Source organism: Euleptes europaea, chromosome 7 (assembly GCF_029931775.1).
Source record: "Euleptes europaea isolate rEulEur1 chromosome 7, rEulEur1.hap1, whole genome shotgun sequence".
NCBI lineage: Eukaryota > Metazoa > Chordata > Lepidosauria > Squamata > Sphaerodactylidae > Euleptes > Euleptes europaea.
Genome location: NC_079318.1, coordinates 20,359,461 through 20,375,608, shown reverse-complemented (window position 1 = coordinate 20,375,608; position 16,148 = coordinate 20,359,461). Strand labels below are relative to the sequence as shown.

General features: G+C 42.2%; 1 protein-coding gene across 1 annotated transcript in view; it reads left to right on the top strand.

Annotated features, from left to right (window-relative positions):
* The window catches only part of RPS6KA2 (ribosomal protein S6 kinase A2), a 130,604-nt gene extending 119,129 nt beyond the window's left edge, over positions 1–11,475 (top strand). The window contains exons 16-21 of the mRNA XM_056852341.1: positions 1,761–1,919; positions 3,087–3,248; positions 5,192–5,268; positions 8,732–8,849; positions 10,404–10,541; positions 11,350–11,475. Coding sequence (XP_056708319.1) covers positions 1,761–1,919; positions 3,087–3,248; positions 5,192–5,268; positions 8,732–8,849; positions 10,404–10,541; positions 11,350–11,475 — 780 coding nt within the window. The remainder of the gene's footprint in view (positions 1–1,760; positions 1,920–3,086; positions 3,249–5,191; positions 5,269–8,731; positions 8,850–10,403; positions 10,542–11,349) is intronic.
* Positions 11,476–16,148: the final 4,673 nt, after the last annotated feature.

The following is a 16,148-nucleotide window of genomic DNA, read 5'->3' as shown; positions in this document are numbered from 1 at the left end:
GGGGATCCAAACTGATCAAGGAATACTTACCCATACCAGTTTCTCATGACTGACTACTTATGGGGAAATGGAGAGGGGACTTCCTTGGGAGCTGGCATTATCACTGAACCCCAAGGTCAGCTGGTGTGGGGAAAAATAATGCAGTTTGGTCTTCAAGCATGCAGCTATGGAAAGGTGAGGCATAGCTCATAAGCTCTGCTGAGGCTTGAGGTTGGCCAAGCAAGAGAGACTGGAGGAAACTGTAACGTCTCTGAAGGTTCTTTGCAATGTAAGCGAACGAAGGATGCTGCAGACTTAGCACCAAACATGTTCAACAAGCGAGCATTCAATTTTTGACAACCGCAATCCCTTGTGAACCAAGCTTCAAATCTTGCCTCACTGCCTTCCAAATCAAGCAGCTGCTAAACAGCTTTGAGGCTGCACAGGAGCTATGTTGGAGTTTAATTTCCTTCTGCCTGGGGGCTACTTTTGAATCTGCTCAGTAGGTGAAATCGATTGTCCCCCAAGGTCATGGATGGTTGGGTCAGATGATTAAATGATGCTGGGAGGGGGGATTGTGACTCAGTTCCCATAAGACTGTCCAAAAATACACAAGCACAAAATAACAATGATCACATGAACTTAGATGGATGACAAATGGTAAGAGTTTTTTTTTTTAAAGCCTCAGTGTTTGCTCACTATTTAAGCAGTTAGGTGCAGAGCAGCATACAGCAAAAACAGGTGTGTGTGAGAGAGAGAGGGGGGGATTAGGACTCCATCTGGTTTTGTGCACATGTGTGAAGTGCCGTTGAGCACACTGTTTGATATTGTTTGAATATATAGAAAGTAAACCCACTGAACTTGCTCACGATCAGCGAACAGAATATAAACTGACCTGGCAAGTCCTTGAGCATCCCTCCTGCAAATACCATCAAACATCAAGCTCAAGAGGACCCTGCGCCGCTGTTATTCTTCAAAAGCAATCGTCCCTGGGTTTTTTTTCTTTCTTGTAGCCACATCGGGATAATACCAGAGTGCCTTATGAATAATAACAGATTGCTAATCTCAGATATCTCATTGTCCACCTGGACTAGTAGGATAGACAAAAGATTTTCCCTCCCAATAGAGCGAAGGAAAGCTGCAAGGAATAGTATTTGGAAAGCAAGCTGTAAACAGCTGTAAAATTAGTTCTTACATGAGGATTGGTCCTTAGTGTTTAAGGATGCAAATCGTAAATGTTCACCTCTCTTCTTCCAGATACCCTTTAATTGTTCTTTTTCCTTGCCAGACTATTTCCACTGGTTAGAAATACGTAGGTTTAGATGATCTTTTTTATTGGCAAGGTGTAATGATTTAGACTCAGCCGAGATGCGAGGGAGATACAATAAAATGATTGCAGAAGAATGCAAATGCCCATTTTGTCCTGATCAAGTAGACTCCCTAGCCCACATTGTTTTAGCAGGTTCATAAAATAAAAGTGCACAAAATAAATATATTTATTTAGCTGGATAAAACAGTTTAATTAGCTGGATAAAACAGCTAATTACACTTTCTGAGACACGTATACTGCGTTATCTGCTATCAAGTAGATCAGTTAATTGCGTGTGAGATGTGGCAACTTTTCTCTTTATAGTGTCCAGAAGAAATTAATCTTCATTCCCCCCTTTTTTAAAAATTGTGAAATGGCAGATGAATAGCTAACGACTGTTAAGTCTAGGGAAAGGACAATAATAACAGAGAGCCTCATGAATAAAAGTATGATTTCTTTACTGCACTTGTAGGTCTATGATGATGGGAAATATGTATACCTTGTGATGGAGCTGATGCGAGGAGGAGAACTCTTAGACCGGATACTGCGACAAAAGTGCTTTTCTGAACAAGAAGCTAGTGATGTCCTTTGTACCATCACCAAGACAGTGGATTATTTGCATTCCCAGGGAGTGAGTACCATTTCCTGTGTATCCAGCAAACTTTCTTAAAACATTATCTTGATTTGCTTTCTTAGAAATGTTGATTGATGAGAAGCATTACCTAAAACAGATACTAAAATGCAGATAAACTTTAAGGTGATTAACTTGCTATTGAAAAACAAATGTCAATAATATGAAATGGAATTTCTTCCTATTATTTTCGAATACGCCGATCTCACTCTTACATGATATCCTCCAGACTGAAGAGTTAATTAATTAACAGTGCAGTCCTAAACAGAGTTATTCCTTTCCACTGAACTTATATACCCCTGAAGTCCACTGAAGTGAATGCGCTTAGTAGGACATTACTCTGCTTGGGACTGAACTGTAAGCCACTAACACAAGGCATTTATTTGTTAAGAAAGCTTGCTTAAACTTGTTCCTATCTGTTGGAAATTTCTCTTTCCAAGTGTTAGGGCTGGTATATATTTGGTAATTTTAGATATCCAATATACCAGAAGATACGGCTTGTCATGTCAGGGGTTCCAAGGATTGGGGAAGTTGCACCTGCCTGGGTTAGTATACACTTCATATGTTACCTGCAGTTGTGTGTCTGCTACCGTTGCAACCCATACTCCTCTGGATAAAAACTGTAGTGTATACACATTTGGTTAACACAGGTTGTATATGATATGTATATGATGCAATGTCACCAGTGTGAATCAACCTTTAACCACAAATGTAGAAGTTGCAGACCTTACTAGAAGTGGTATGGAAACAACTATAGCAGCCACACAGCTCTGAGCACCACTGAAGTGGGCCTTTATCTGGTGCTTCGAGTCCACCTCCCCTGCAGCATTAGTTATCTATAGAACAATGTTTAAAAAATAGCAGAAGTTTGGTTAATATTGCTGTTTACTGGATGTTCTTAATATTTTGGAAAGTCAGTGGTAATCAAGAATTGCCCGTTTATACCTAAAATGCATACTCATTTTCATCACTGCTTGGCAAACATCTGTATTACGCGGCTCCAAATGTCTAAAACAAGAAACAAAGTAACAAATATACTTGCTGCCATAATTTCTGCCAGTTATTAGTAAATCTTACAAATTTTTCAATTGTCATCAAAATTGTGTTTAACACTGATTATTCAGCAACAATATTATTTTATATAATAACAGTTCACTTGATTTCTAGGTTGTCCATCGAGATCTGAAGCCTAGTAATATCCTTTATATGGATGAGTCAGGAAATCCAGATTCAATCAGGATCTGTGATTTTGGATTTGCCAAACAACTGAGAGCTGAGAATGGCCTGCTGATGACTCCCTGCTATACAGCCAATTTTGTAGCACCTGAGGTAAGATGCAGGAGCCATGTTTCATAATGCACAGAGAAAGATGGTTTACCAAAAATATTTATTTATTTATGTTTTACTCTTTTCCAAATTGGAAGAAGTAAAAACACCCAGAACAACTCTGACTTCTACCTTGGCCCAAGCTCCGCTTCATTCCATGCCACTGATATTCTTATCCAGTTAAGTATGATGTTAGAAAGGCAGCCACATGTGATATACAATGGGGTTGCAGAGGTGAAATTCCACGAACGTCCATTAACATTTTATATTAGGTGGCAATGTATTAAGTTCTCTCTCTACCCATGTGGAGGCAGGCAATGGCACCTCCAGACATCCCTGGCCTAGAAAACCCTATGAGGTTGCCGTAAGTTAGCCATGACTTGATGGCACTTTGTACCACCAATGTAGTAATTGCAGCATGATACGTATTGTGCATGGTTAAAGATATCTGTAAAAAGGGGGATTTGCATGCCACCTAGTGGGAGTAATAGTCTTTGTGCCTTATATAGTGCTGGCAGGAAAACAAATTACATGTTGCAAAGGCACAGTGGTTGTGTGTCAAAGTCAATTTAATGATATAAAAACCTGTATTTTCCCAGTTTTCACCTGAGTTTAGGCATTACCATTATTTGTGCTGTTAAAGAATGCTGGGCAAGAAGTCACAGTTCTGGTGCCAAAGGACATTCATTATATTTTCAAATGGGTCAAATAACGTTTGGTTCAGTAAGCAGAAAGTATTGTGCCCTGTGCAGTCATAATAACGTGTGGTTACTGCTTCTGATGAGGAATTTCTTGTCCCTCTCATAAGAACATAAGAAGTGTCTTGCTGGATCAGACCAATGCCTGTCTACTGTAACAGCCCATCTCTCATATCAGCTGATCCAATGCCTTAGAAGGCTCACAGCAGAAGCGCGAAGCTCTAAGTGTTCCTCTGATTTCGTTCCCCCAAGACCTGTAATTCTGAGGTGTACTGCCTCCAGACGTGGATGTTCCTTCAGCTATCATTGATAAACCTCTCCTCCATGAATTTTTCTAACTCCCTTTTAAAGCCATCTAAGCCAGCAGCATTCACCACGTCTCACAGTGGTGAGTTCTTAAGTTTATTATAAATTGTAAGAAAAAGTACTTTCCTTTCCCTCTTCTGAATCTACTGCCTATCAATTTTATTGGATGCTGATAATTTGAGAAAGTTCTTTCTAACTACTTAAAAGGGTTGTGGCTCAGTGGAAGAACATCTGCTTAGCATGTAGAAGGCCCCAGGTTCAATCTCCAGCACCTCCAGTTAAGGACCAGGCAGTAGGTGATGGGAAAGACGTCTATCTGAGACCCTGGAGAGCTGCTGCCAGTCTGAGTAGACAAAAATGACCTTGACAGACCAATGGTCTGACTCAGCATTAAGGCAGCTTTATATGTTGACTTGCTCTACGCTGTGCATAATTTTATAAATATCTAGTGTGTTCCCTCTTTGCTGTTTTTTTTTCTATACAGAAAAGTCTCAAACTCTTCACCTTTCCATTATAGAGAAAGTGTCCTTGATCATTTTGGTTACCCCTTTCTGTATCTTTTTATACTCTATTACTCGATGAGTAATATTTAGTAAGACTATAAAGGGGAACATTGCTTTGTGACCAGGTCTGGTGTGTGGACCACCAGACAGCCATTCCTGATATCAGTTCCTTCCTCCTTCAGTGTATTTTCTGCCAGATGAGTCAAGCATATAGAATGAGAAAAATAGTACTTGTCAAAAACGGTTCATGCCCTCAGATAATGTTGTTAGGTCACTTTGCACAGGTACTGTATATTTTCCTATCCAAGCCAATAACCATTTCTGGTAAACTCAAGCAAATGTGAAGCAAGCAGTGTCATAAAATTTCTTTTTTATTGAGCCATTCTAGAAGCATTAGAATACAGTATCTGTTTTGTTCTTCAATGTTTCCTTCCTGCAGGTCCTAAAACGGCAAGGCTATGATGCAGCCTGTGATATTTGGAGCTTAGGGATTCTGTTGTACACCATGTTAGCAGGGTAAGTACAGGAGTTTCCCAGTATCTGTCCAGGAAAAGAGATCGAAAAGTATTAATGACAGAGAGAAAGCATAAAAAAAAACTTGGTCTTTTAATTTGAACTGAGGTTTTGCCATTGGTAACAAACTCGGCATACTTTTATTTCATGGAATCCAAAGCATATTATGTAGTTGTCATGTCTATTTAGTTCTTCCGGAGGAAAACTGGTTGCACGCTTAAATCTTTCAATGGGGCAAATAACCAGTCTGGGGAAGTAAAGCCAGCATGGTGTAGTGGTTAAGAATGGTGGTTTGGAGCGGTGGACTCTGATCTGGAGAACCAGGTTTGATTCTCCACTCCTCCACATGAGCGGCGGAGGCTAATCTGGTGAACTGGATTTGTTTCCCCATTCCTACACATGAAGCCAGCTGGGTGACCTTGGGCTAGTCACACTCTCTCGGCCCCACCTACCTCACAGGGTGTCTGTTGTGGGGAGGGGAAGGGAAGGTGATTGTAAGCTGGTTTGATTCTTCCTTAAGTGGAAGAGAAAGTCGACATATAAAAATCTTCTTCTTCCAAAGTCAGGGAAATGGCATGGGAAGGAAGGGCAAGCCAATTTGGAGCCCCATATGGCTGCTATGTAGCAATAATGTGTTGGATCTTCTTGTTTGATCGTCAGTTCCTCAGATGAGTTGACCACACCCACTAAAATGGGCAGCCACTGAGTGAGCACTTGAAGCTTTGGTCGATCGATCTAATTGTTAGAACTTGCTGACTTAGTTAATTTACACATCGTCAGAATTTGCATTACCATGGTAGATGTCAAGTTGTTGACACTCATAGAAGAGTGTTCCCTGTATTTGTTTGGTATAAGCAAATGTCTGAGGGGCTGTGGCTCAGTGGAAGAGTTTGGCATGCAGAAGGTCTCTGGTTGAATCCTCAGCATCTCCAGTTAAGGACGAGGCAGTAGGTGTTGGGAAGGACCTCAGCCTGAGACCCTGGAGAGCTGCTGCCAGTCTTAGTAGACAATTACTGTTTTAGATGCACCAAGGGTCTGATTCAGTAGAAGGCATATTCATGGGAGTTGTAGAGGGCTTATGATGCCAAACAAGCCATAAATGTGTGACTCTATGCATTTTGGGCTAATACCTTATTGAGGCTTTGTGGGTTTTGCTTCCATTAAAGCACTTCAAGCTGGTTATGCATTGGGAGAGTAGGGAAACCGTATGTTCCCAGACTAGCAAAAAAAAATTGGGCCAAGGAGACAATGAATTACATAATAGTGGTGCTGCAGTCCAAGGCATCTGACTTCACCATTCCTCTTTTCTAGTACTGTGGTGGAAACTTCTTGCAGGTTGTTTCTCCAAAAAAAACAAAAAAAAACACCTGGTTCAACATAACTGCCTATGTGGTGTTTTAAATTTTCTGTATGTGGTGGTGTTTTGGCTCATGGCTGTGGAGCTGAGATGAGGGGTGGGGGCAGAGACTGTTCTATACATGGTTTGCTAGCAGAAATTGACTTTGCTGGGTGGCTATTAAACCTATAAAGCAAAATAACAGGTGAATAAATACACAGAGACCCTGTCACATCCTCTTTGGCCCTCAGATATTTGCTTGTACTAAAAAGATACAGGAAACATTCTCCTATGAGTGACAACAACTGTGGCTTCTTATGCTATTTGTCTCTGAGGACAACTTCCTAGTTTTAATTTTCTTGTCAAGCTTTACGCTTAGTGGCATTTTCCCATATGATACTAAGGGTTCCTTTGAGCTTCTCTCAAGCTAGTTGCTTGTGTATATGAATGCTGTTAACACAGGAAAGAAGGGTAAAGGGAATACTTGTTCAATTGAGTGGCCATTCTAGCTAATAAAGATTTCACATTCACTTTACACCACCTGAAAAAGCAAAAAAAAGTTTTTTTAATGTCCTTGGTTAAGTACAGTGCTAACGCAAAGACCTTTTCCCTGGAATACAATGATCCATTCACCGTATCTGCTTCTTATAGTTTTGATGAGTATGTGCCTTCTTGTAGAAAACAGGGGTCAACTTTTTGTCTGCATTAGCCTCTTTTTGGAGACAGAATCTGCAGAGGGGTGATTCACTCATTATGGAGTTATACAGGTTGTATCTGGATCCGCCAACCTGTGTAACAGTACACAGATAAAGACTTGGATCCTATCTGGATTTTGATGAGAGCAGGGGTTTACAGTCTTCAGTGATCCCCCTCCTTTTGTGGACTACCTCTGATCCCTCCCCCAAGGTATTCTTGATGGTCCATCAGAAGGAGCATTTCAGAAGATGTTTTGGGCTCCTGGAGGAGGGGAGAACTGGTAAAAATCACCGCCCTTCTTGTGGAAATCTAGGTGGGATCCAACTCAGTATCTGTTTTCCTTTTGTTATAATTATCAGGATAGACACTTCCTTAACTATCACAATTTATTGAAGAAGCTTTCCATTTCCGGTGAATTTGGCAAGGTGGACAATATTGGGGATATGTATTGGTTAATGTAGCAAAATTGCACAGTTAGGAAAGTGTGGAACCACATGTGATTAAACACTCTTCAATCTTCAGCATTTTTGTAGCAGAAGAAACAGAATCCTAATCTAAATAATACTGTTCCCTATTACAAGTGGCTAGCTAATCCAGCGGCATGTATTTCCAAGTATGAGACCATGGGTGTGTCTTTGACTTGTTTGCACAGAAGAGACTTGCAGAAGTATCTTCCTTCCAGCAAGACCAGGAGGTAAAAGAACAAAGACGCAGAAAGAGAAGGAGGAAGTGTTAGAGAGAAGCTTCTAGCATAGACAAAGAAGGACATCACACATATACACAGTCTGGGTCTAGTGCAAAGGATATAGCACCCCCCCCCCCCAGTGTCCAGGCATGCTGAGTCGCCTTTACTCCAGCTAGGGTTGCCAGGTCCCTCTTCGCCATTGGCGGGAGATTTTTGGGGTGGAGCCTGAGGAGGGCGGGGTTTGGGTTGGGGAGGGACTTCCCCATAGACTCCAAATGCCATAGACTCCAATTGCCAAAGCGGCCATTTTTCTCCAGGTCATCTGATCTCTATTGGCTGGAGATCAGTTGCATTAGCAGATCTCCTTCTACTACCTGGCAGTTGGCAACCCTAACTCCAACAGATAAGACCTTACTATTTAAAGAAAAACAACAAAACTATTTGTATTTTTAAAGCAAAGCATTCTCCAACTACAAGGAAGGCATGGGAAAAGGGACATTTGTGGAATCAAACTCTGTGTTTTCCTTAGAGAATATTTCAAAGTGACGGATGCAATTTAAAAGACTATCAAGCAGCTGTGTTCATTAAAATGAAGGATATCATCTCCCAGTTCCTACTGTTATTTTCATCAGTCGTGCCATTATTGTTTCTGTCATGCTTATTTTCTTATGTCAGGGTACACAAAACAAATATATCTGGTAACTCTGCATGGTACAAATAAACTATTTAACATACCACTCATTTAACAGATTCACACCTTTTGCAAATGGTCCAGATGATACCCCAGAGGAAATACTGGCCAGAATTGGCAGTGGAAAATATGCACTTACAGGAGGAAACTGGGATTCAGTATCTGATGCTGCCAAGGTAAGCAGATACGTCAGAGCTTCCAGTGCTATCCTTCCATACTTTTCCAGTTATGAACATCTCTGTAAGGGTCAACCTGCATGTTTATGTGGGAAATGCATGAATGGATTGCCTGGCAATTGCATAAATGCTAAAAAGCTATGTGTGGAGGAAACATGGCACCGGTGAAAGAGAAGATTAACCCTTTCCCTTCTTGCGGTTTCCCCAATAAAAATCAGTCATACCTTCCGCTGTAACCTGCCATTCGTTCCAATTGGAAGTGGGGGGAGGTTGATACCTCCATCAGACCTGTGTGGTCCCCTGCCACTTGGAAGGAGGCCATTAGACAGCAAATGGCAAGGCATGCCCCCCTGACAACCCCCTGCTGTGGTTGTTCCTGGCAGCCCTCCATCTTGGCATGTCCCCTTCCGGCCTCTCCCAAAATCCCTTCTTGGGATCCTCCATGTTGGGGAAGGGCACACAGGCCAGCTTTCCCCCAAAACTGGATCCAGAAAATTATGCACAAAAGACAATATTCACAAAGCTCCTGTATCTCCTGTGTGATCCCAAAGCCCGAATGCTTGAGTGGTGTGGTAGTAGCTGCCCTGTGGTTAAGAACATAAGAAAGGCCCTGCTGGATCAGACCAAGGCCCATCAAGTCCAGCAGTCTGTTCACACAGTGGCCAACCAGGTGCCTCTAGGAAGCCACAAACGACTGCAGCAGCACCATCCTGCCTGTGTTCCACAGCACCCAATATAATAGGCATACTCCTCTGATCCTCGAGAGAATAGGTATGCAGCATGACTAGTATCCATTTTAACTAATAGCCGTGAATACCCCTTTCCTCCATGAATATGTTCACTCCCCTCTTAAAGCCTTCAAAGTTGGCAGCCATCACCACATCCTGGGGCAGGGAGTTCCACAATTTAACTATGCGTTGTGTGAAAAAATACTTCCTTTTATCTGTTTTGAATCTGTCACCCTCCAGCTTCAACAGATGACCTCGCGTTCTAGTATTATGGGAGAGGGAGAAAAACTTCTCCCTGTCCACTCTCTCCAAACCATGCATAATTTTATAGTCCTCTGTCATGTCTCCCCTTAGCCGCCTTCTTTCCAAGCTAAACAGCCTTAAGTGTCTTAACCGCTCCAACACTGCTCCAGTAAAATGAAATGTTTTAATCTACTTGGTTAGGATGGGATACATAGTTATTTGGGGGGGGGATGTACTTGCATGGTAGGACAGTTCCTTTGCATGCAGTGTATAAGTCAGCTCATTGATTCTCTGCTGCAGTATTTGCCTAAAATTTAACACCACATTTTCATTTCTAGAATAACACCCAAATAGGGAGTTTTTGTGTTTGGGGAGTGGGTTACTATCAAAGGTCCTTTTTGAGCTTCATCACAGTGGTGGCACATTAAAGGGATGCTTGACTATTTTTAAGATGATGGGTTCTTAATAGCATTTTCCACTTCAATGTTCTGTATTTTCACACATGGCGTTTTCGAACTGGAATTTATCCTGATGAAAACAAAAATCACATTTTCCCTTGCTTTCTGCAATCCCTTTTTCACAGGATATTGTGTCCAAGATGCTTCATGTAGACCCCCATCAGCGCTTAACAGCAGCCCAAGTTGTAAGGCACCCATGGATAGTGAACAGGGAATATCTGTCACAAAATCAGCTCAGCAGACAGGATGTTCACCTTGTTAAGGTAAGTAGAAAACCAGCTGTTTTGTATGTCTGCATTTAGAAAAGGCAGGTGATCACCTTTAGTGACTCAAAGCAAAATTCAATTAGTATGGTCGCTATTTCGTGTATCAGTTTAACAACTTTCTGTTCTGGTATAATGAATTGATAGGATGTGTGTATTTGTAACACTATTTTGTTGGAAGGGATCAGCTGAAGCAGTCTTGGGACTTAGAGGATCTAGAGAAAAGGAGACACTGATTACTTTCTCCCTTATGTGCCTGCACACATCTATGAACCAACAACTGTGCACTTGCTTACAAATCAACATATATTCACTTTCCTTAAAAGGTAAAGGTAGTCCCCTGTGCAAGCACCGGGTCATTCCTGACCCATGGGGTGATGTCACATCCCGATGTTTTCTAGGCAGACTTTGTTTACAGGGTGGTTTGCCAGCCCCTTCCCCAGTCATCTTCCCTTTACCCCCAGCAAGCTGGATACTCATTTGACTGACCTCGGAAGGATGGAAGGCTGAGTCAACCTTGAGCCGACTACCTGAAACCGACCCGTCAGGATCGAACTCAGGTCGTGAGCAGAGCGTTTGACTGCAGCACTGCAGCCTACCACTCTGCGCCACGGGGCTCTTATTCACTTTCCTTACACACATCCAAGGCCCCTAGGACAGCATTCTGAAGAAATAGATAGTAAAAAGCTTTCCCTCCCATTACTTGTTTTGTTGTAGAATGCTCCTTTTCAGTCACCTGTGGAGAACTAGGGAACGAGGATGCATAAAAGGCTAGTTTTTAAATGTCACGTGTATTTTTATTCTACAGGGCGCAATGGCAGCCACCTACTTTGCTTTAAACCGAACTCCTCAGGCACCAAGGCTGGAACCTGTGTTGTCCTCCAATTTAGCCCAGCGGAGGGGGATGAAGAGACTGACCTCAACGAGGTTGTAGTGGTCCCAAAGAATGCCAGTTTTTTTTTTTTAAAAAAAACCCACCTTATATTGATTTGAGGGGCTGATCTATATTACTAACCTTGCGGGGTAATTGACCTATAAACTGCTAGGGCTAGCAGAACTGCACCAGGGCGCAAAGGGATCCTTTGCTTTCAGTGGTTTTCTTTTTCTTTTTTTACATTACCACCAAGGTCCTGGGTTAGCAGCTACTCAAAAATGTGCCAATTTTTCACTTGCTGTATTCCTCCTTATTTATGTGTAAACTATTAAGGTATTGTTCCCACCATACCCATTCTCTTTTTCTCCAAAATGCAAATTTTGGAATCATTTAGGTGCTCTGTGTGGCCACATTTTGTAAGCATTTTTCCAACAAATAGTTTTGCGTTTAGAGGTCAGTTATACTAGGCTATGTGTCAGAGGTGTATTAGCACAGCTAGTCCATTGGTGCAGCAAAGCATCCTCAGCTGCAGGGAAGTTCATCTCCTACGAGGTGACTGCAGGGGAACCTACAATGACAGGAAATCAGTGGCCTACTAAAACTGGATTCAAGTGAAGTGAAAAAGAACTATTGTGTAGTAGCACTTGTTCTGCTTCTCAAAAAAGCCTTTTGTACATGTACGTATAGCAGTTAACACAAGAGGGAGAAATCAAGGTTGCATGTGCTGGGCCCACCCCCAGATCTCCACGTTTGTTCAGAGGCTACACACATACACCCAAATATGCATAGGCTTCTGTTCTTGCAGTCTGTATCCTGGACAAATAGAGGGTACGGATCACATACACCAGATTCTGCATGCACTCAATCGACATGCAAGAAGGTTCTGGGCAAATGGGACTCCTGAATGTGTGGAGGTTAGGGGTGTGGGCAGAGGGCTCAACCGCATTCTTCATTTCCAGGTCTACACAGATGAATGTATGAACAGGGCTGAAGACAGCATACTATATTGCAGACTCTCCAACCATCATGTAATTGAGATTCTTCTTTGCCTGTTCAGTTTTGGAATAAGAGTTCATCATGCCAGGCTATCATTTATAAGACAAAATCATCTAATCCCCAACTGGCAGCTGAGGAAGAAACTGTCACTACAGAAAGTTCAGAAAGCAAAATCTACACTATTTCCCAGTGTCAAAGAAAACCGGCATATGGTGATGTTTTCCATTGTCCATCCTGGCTTCTGTAGAGCCCAAGGGCCTGGCAAAATGGGTCAACGGCTTCCCATTGACATTGATGGCAAAATTATCGCTGGTCAGTCAACCCAACACAGACTTCAGCCCTTTGAAATCGGTGGGCTTTCAGAGCACTCCATGTTGTGCTGTGTGGTGGCAATTATTTTTAGCACTTTATTTTACTTTATTTTTTCAAAATGGATTTTGTCATCTTCTGAAACTTGACAGGAGAAACCAGCACACTACGTTCATTTCCTCTCATGAGGAAAACTTATGAAGACAGGATATCTTATCCTACAGAAGAAATTTGTCTTGCTGAGAAATTAGGCCATTCCATTGCTAACTGAAGTGAGAGGAAAGGAGTTGCATTAGCTACTGTTACGTGCTTTGGGTTTGTTTCTTCATTCACCTAAACGTTATATAACTTATTTCAGTGTATTTTGTCCTTTTTAAATTATATTTAATGTTTTGTTTTTATGTGCTGTGCACGCAAGACCGCCATAGGGCAGCTATTCTCTTGAAGTTTGATTTTTAGAATAAAACAATGCTGTGAAACTCATAAGATGAATGAAGTGGCTCAAGCATAGCAAGGGGCAAGATATGCGTATTATATCCATTACAGCTCTTGAGCACCTGGTCCTGCAACAAGATAGAGAAACGAAGATAGTGTGTGTATGCGAGAGGGTACATTCTCATCTTTCCCTTTCCCTTTCCATTCAAATAGAGCAGCCCAATGTCAAGATCTCTGGCTACATCCTACAAAAGTTAGGGCATTTTCACAAGTGACCAAAAAATTGCGTCCTCCATTTCTTGCACTTGCCTGCTGCCATAACTCCTTCTCTACCAAAGGTAAATTAGTCCTGTCTGCAAAGGACAACTGATCCACTGTAAAAAAGAAAAGAAAAAAAGACAAGATATTATGGTATTTTATGCATGGCTGTTTCATTCGCCATCACCCCTCCACTGACTTTGGGTCTTTGTTGTGACTATGCATGCCGTTTCTGACCATCAGAGGTCGCCTCACTGTCCCCCTGCGTTTCCCTGTGTTTTCAGAGACCTGTTTTATCTCGAATTTGAAAGTGCAAGCAAAACGCAGGGAAACACAGAAGGAGAGCGAGGCGACCTCTGATGGTCGGAAACAGCATGCATAATCAACGCAAAGACCTGAAGTTGTTGGAGGGGTGATGGCGAGTGAAACATCCATGCATAAAAGACCATTGTGTTTCACTAGTTCAGTTTACTTGCTGATTTAAATCTATAGACATGATGACAGTTGGGGGTAACATTGATGTGATTGGATGTAATGCATACTTTTGGAATACATGTGTCTTAATGCTGTGAAGGAGTCTTTCTTCCCCCCCCCTTCAAAGCATTGTGCAGGTCTCAGTTACTCCAATGGAATGTATTATGTGCCAGATGCTCAGCTGATGTTCAGCTCACTTGTAGCTCCTGGTCCATTGTCCATTGATATGCTGTTTCAGGGATGGGTTCTCAGAACTGCAAGGAGAGGTCTGCTGGTGGTACAGATGCTTTCCCACCCCCTCTAGTTTTCTGCACCCCCTCCTGTGCCACCCAAAAGCTGCTCCTGAAGGTCAGGGGACCTTTAGGAATAGTGCAGTGTGTAGCACACAGAGCAACGACTCAAGTGGAAAATCCTCAAAAATGATAGACGCTTCCCTTGCCTTCTGCTCAAAAGGCACCTTCAAATCAAACCCTCAGTAATCTCTGAATGTAAATTGACCAACACATTGTTGCTAGAGGGTCATCACGACTACAGATTTGAATAAAGTTACTCTTCCTTTCTTTTCGAAAATCCCCTTATTTGTACCCAAGGTATAGGAATATTGCTGGGCAACTGAATCCCCGGCACCCGAGATGCCTAAGCACACTTTTTAAAAAATTCTACCTGAACAAATATTTCAAGTGAACAGAGAATGAGAATGCATACATGGGTCTTTGTCTCCGAGTGTGTTTATTCCTTTCACAGAGGTAACTTTAGAACATGGTAAATTTAGGACTGCTGCTTTTTTGCAAGGGGAAAAATACAGTGACTGGGCCACTGCTCAGCTGCAGTTGATATGGTGCCAGCTCAGAATGTGAGTAGCATAGTTTCAAATCACTGCTCTGATTTCAAAAAATCACTGTCTTCAACCCCACTTATGGCGACCCCACTGTCTTCAACGCCGACTTATGGCGACCCCATAGGGTTTTCAAGGCAAGAGATGGTCAGAGGTGGTTTACCATTGACTGCCTCTGCATAGAAACCTTGGTATTCCTTGGTGGTCTCCCATACAAGTATTAACCAGGGCTGACCCTGCTTAGCTTCTGAGATCTGACGAGATCAGGCTAGCCTGGGCTATTCAGGTCAGGGCTTCTAAAGATTATAGAACCCTTAATAAACAAAGGTCATCCAAAGTTTACAGTTGTTGAACCAACAACCTTAAAACATACTATACCAAAACTCAGTTAAAATACAGGTCAGTAAAAATGGTTCAAAATGTTTGCAGGGAAGGTATAACTTGGATCTTAGTAAGCAATCAGTTCCAGAGGGATGAGGCCACTACAGAGAAGATCCCTTTCAGTCAGTGCTTTCAGAAGAGTAGGCGAGACCCTTGCCCAGTGGGCTTGTGCTTGGCAGATGTTTTTACCTAAAAACAGCTGCCACTTGAGGAATGGGTAACCTGCGAACCTCCCTGAAGTGCAGGCATCATTCCAGGGATGGAAATACAGGTAATACCAAATGTGGCCACAGGGTGAAAACCACTTGGCGTTGTCTATTATGGAAAGTAAAGGAGGGACCCATTCCTCCAGTGACAGCTGTTCCAAGGTGAAAACATCTGCCAGCTGGGCAAGGGCCTTGCCTCCTAACTGGGACCTGCCAGAACAATTCGAATTTTCGTGATTACAGTCTTTTCTATTCTCTTCCCTTTTTCTGTTGACAGAAATATTTTTTCTTCGCAAGTACGTTTTGGGAAGGTTAAACTCTTCTTCTTCTTTGTATTAGTTAGGGTATTTTTATCCTCCTGTTGGTTTCCCTGTAGTACTCTTGGTAGAAGCTAAAAGCCTCTACAGGTGGATCTGTTTCAAAATGTCTACCTGAGCAGAAGGAACATTCCCAGCAAGATGAATGTGCCATTTCTAGGCACAGGGTCACAACTGAAATACATCCCAACAAACCACTCTAATATAAGAAGATCCACAGATTCTGGTTGCCTGTCGTTGTACGCTTTCTTGTCAAACAGATGTGTGAGATGCCTTAAAGACTGGAACCATAAAAGTTATACAACCTGTCCCACGGTAAACAGTGGCACACATTTTTAGTGTGATGGGGCTTATTCAGGTTGTTGATGGTTACACATTAGTCTTTCCATGTCATAGTACAGTGGCTTTGAGCACCATGTTCCATGTTTAGTTTTATTTGTTTTTGGTAAGTCCTACGTTGGTGAATTGTTTGATTTGAAATGTCCATGCTGTAACGTTTCATGTTTGAAAGGGGCTGCCAGC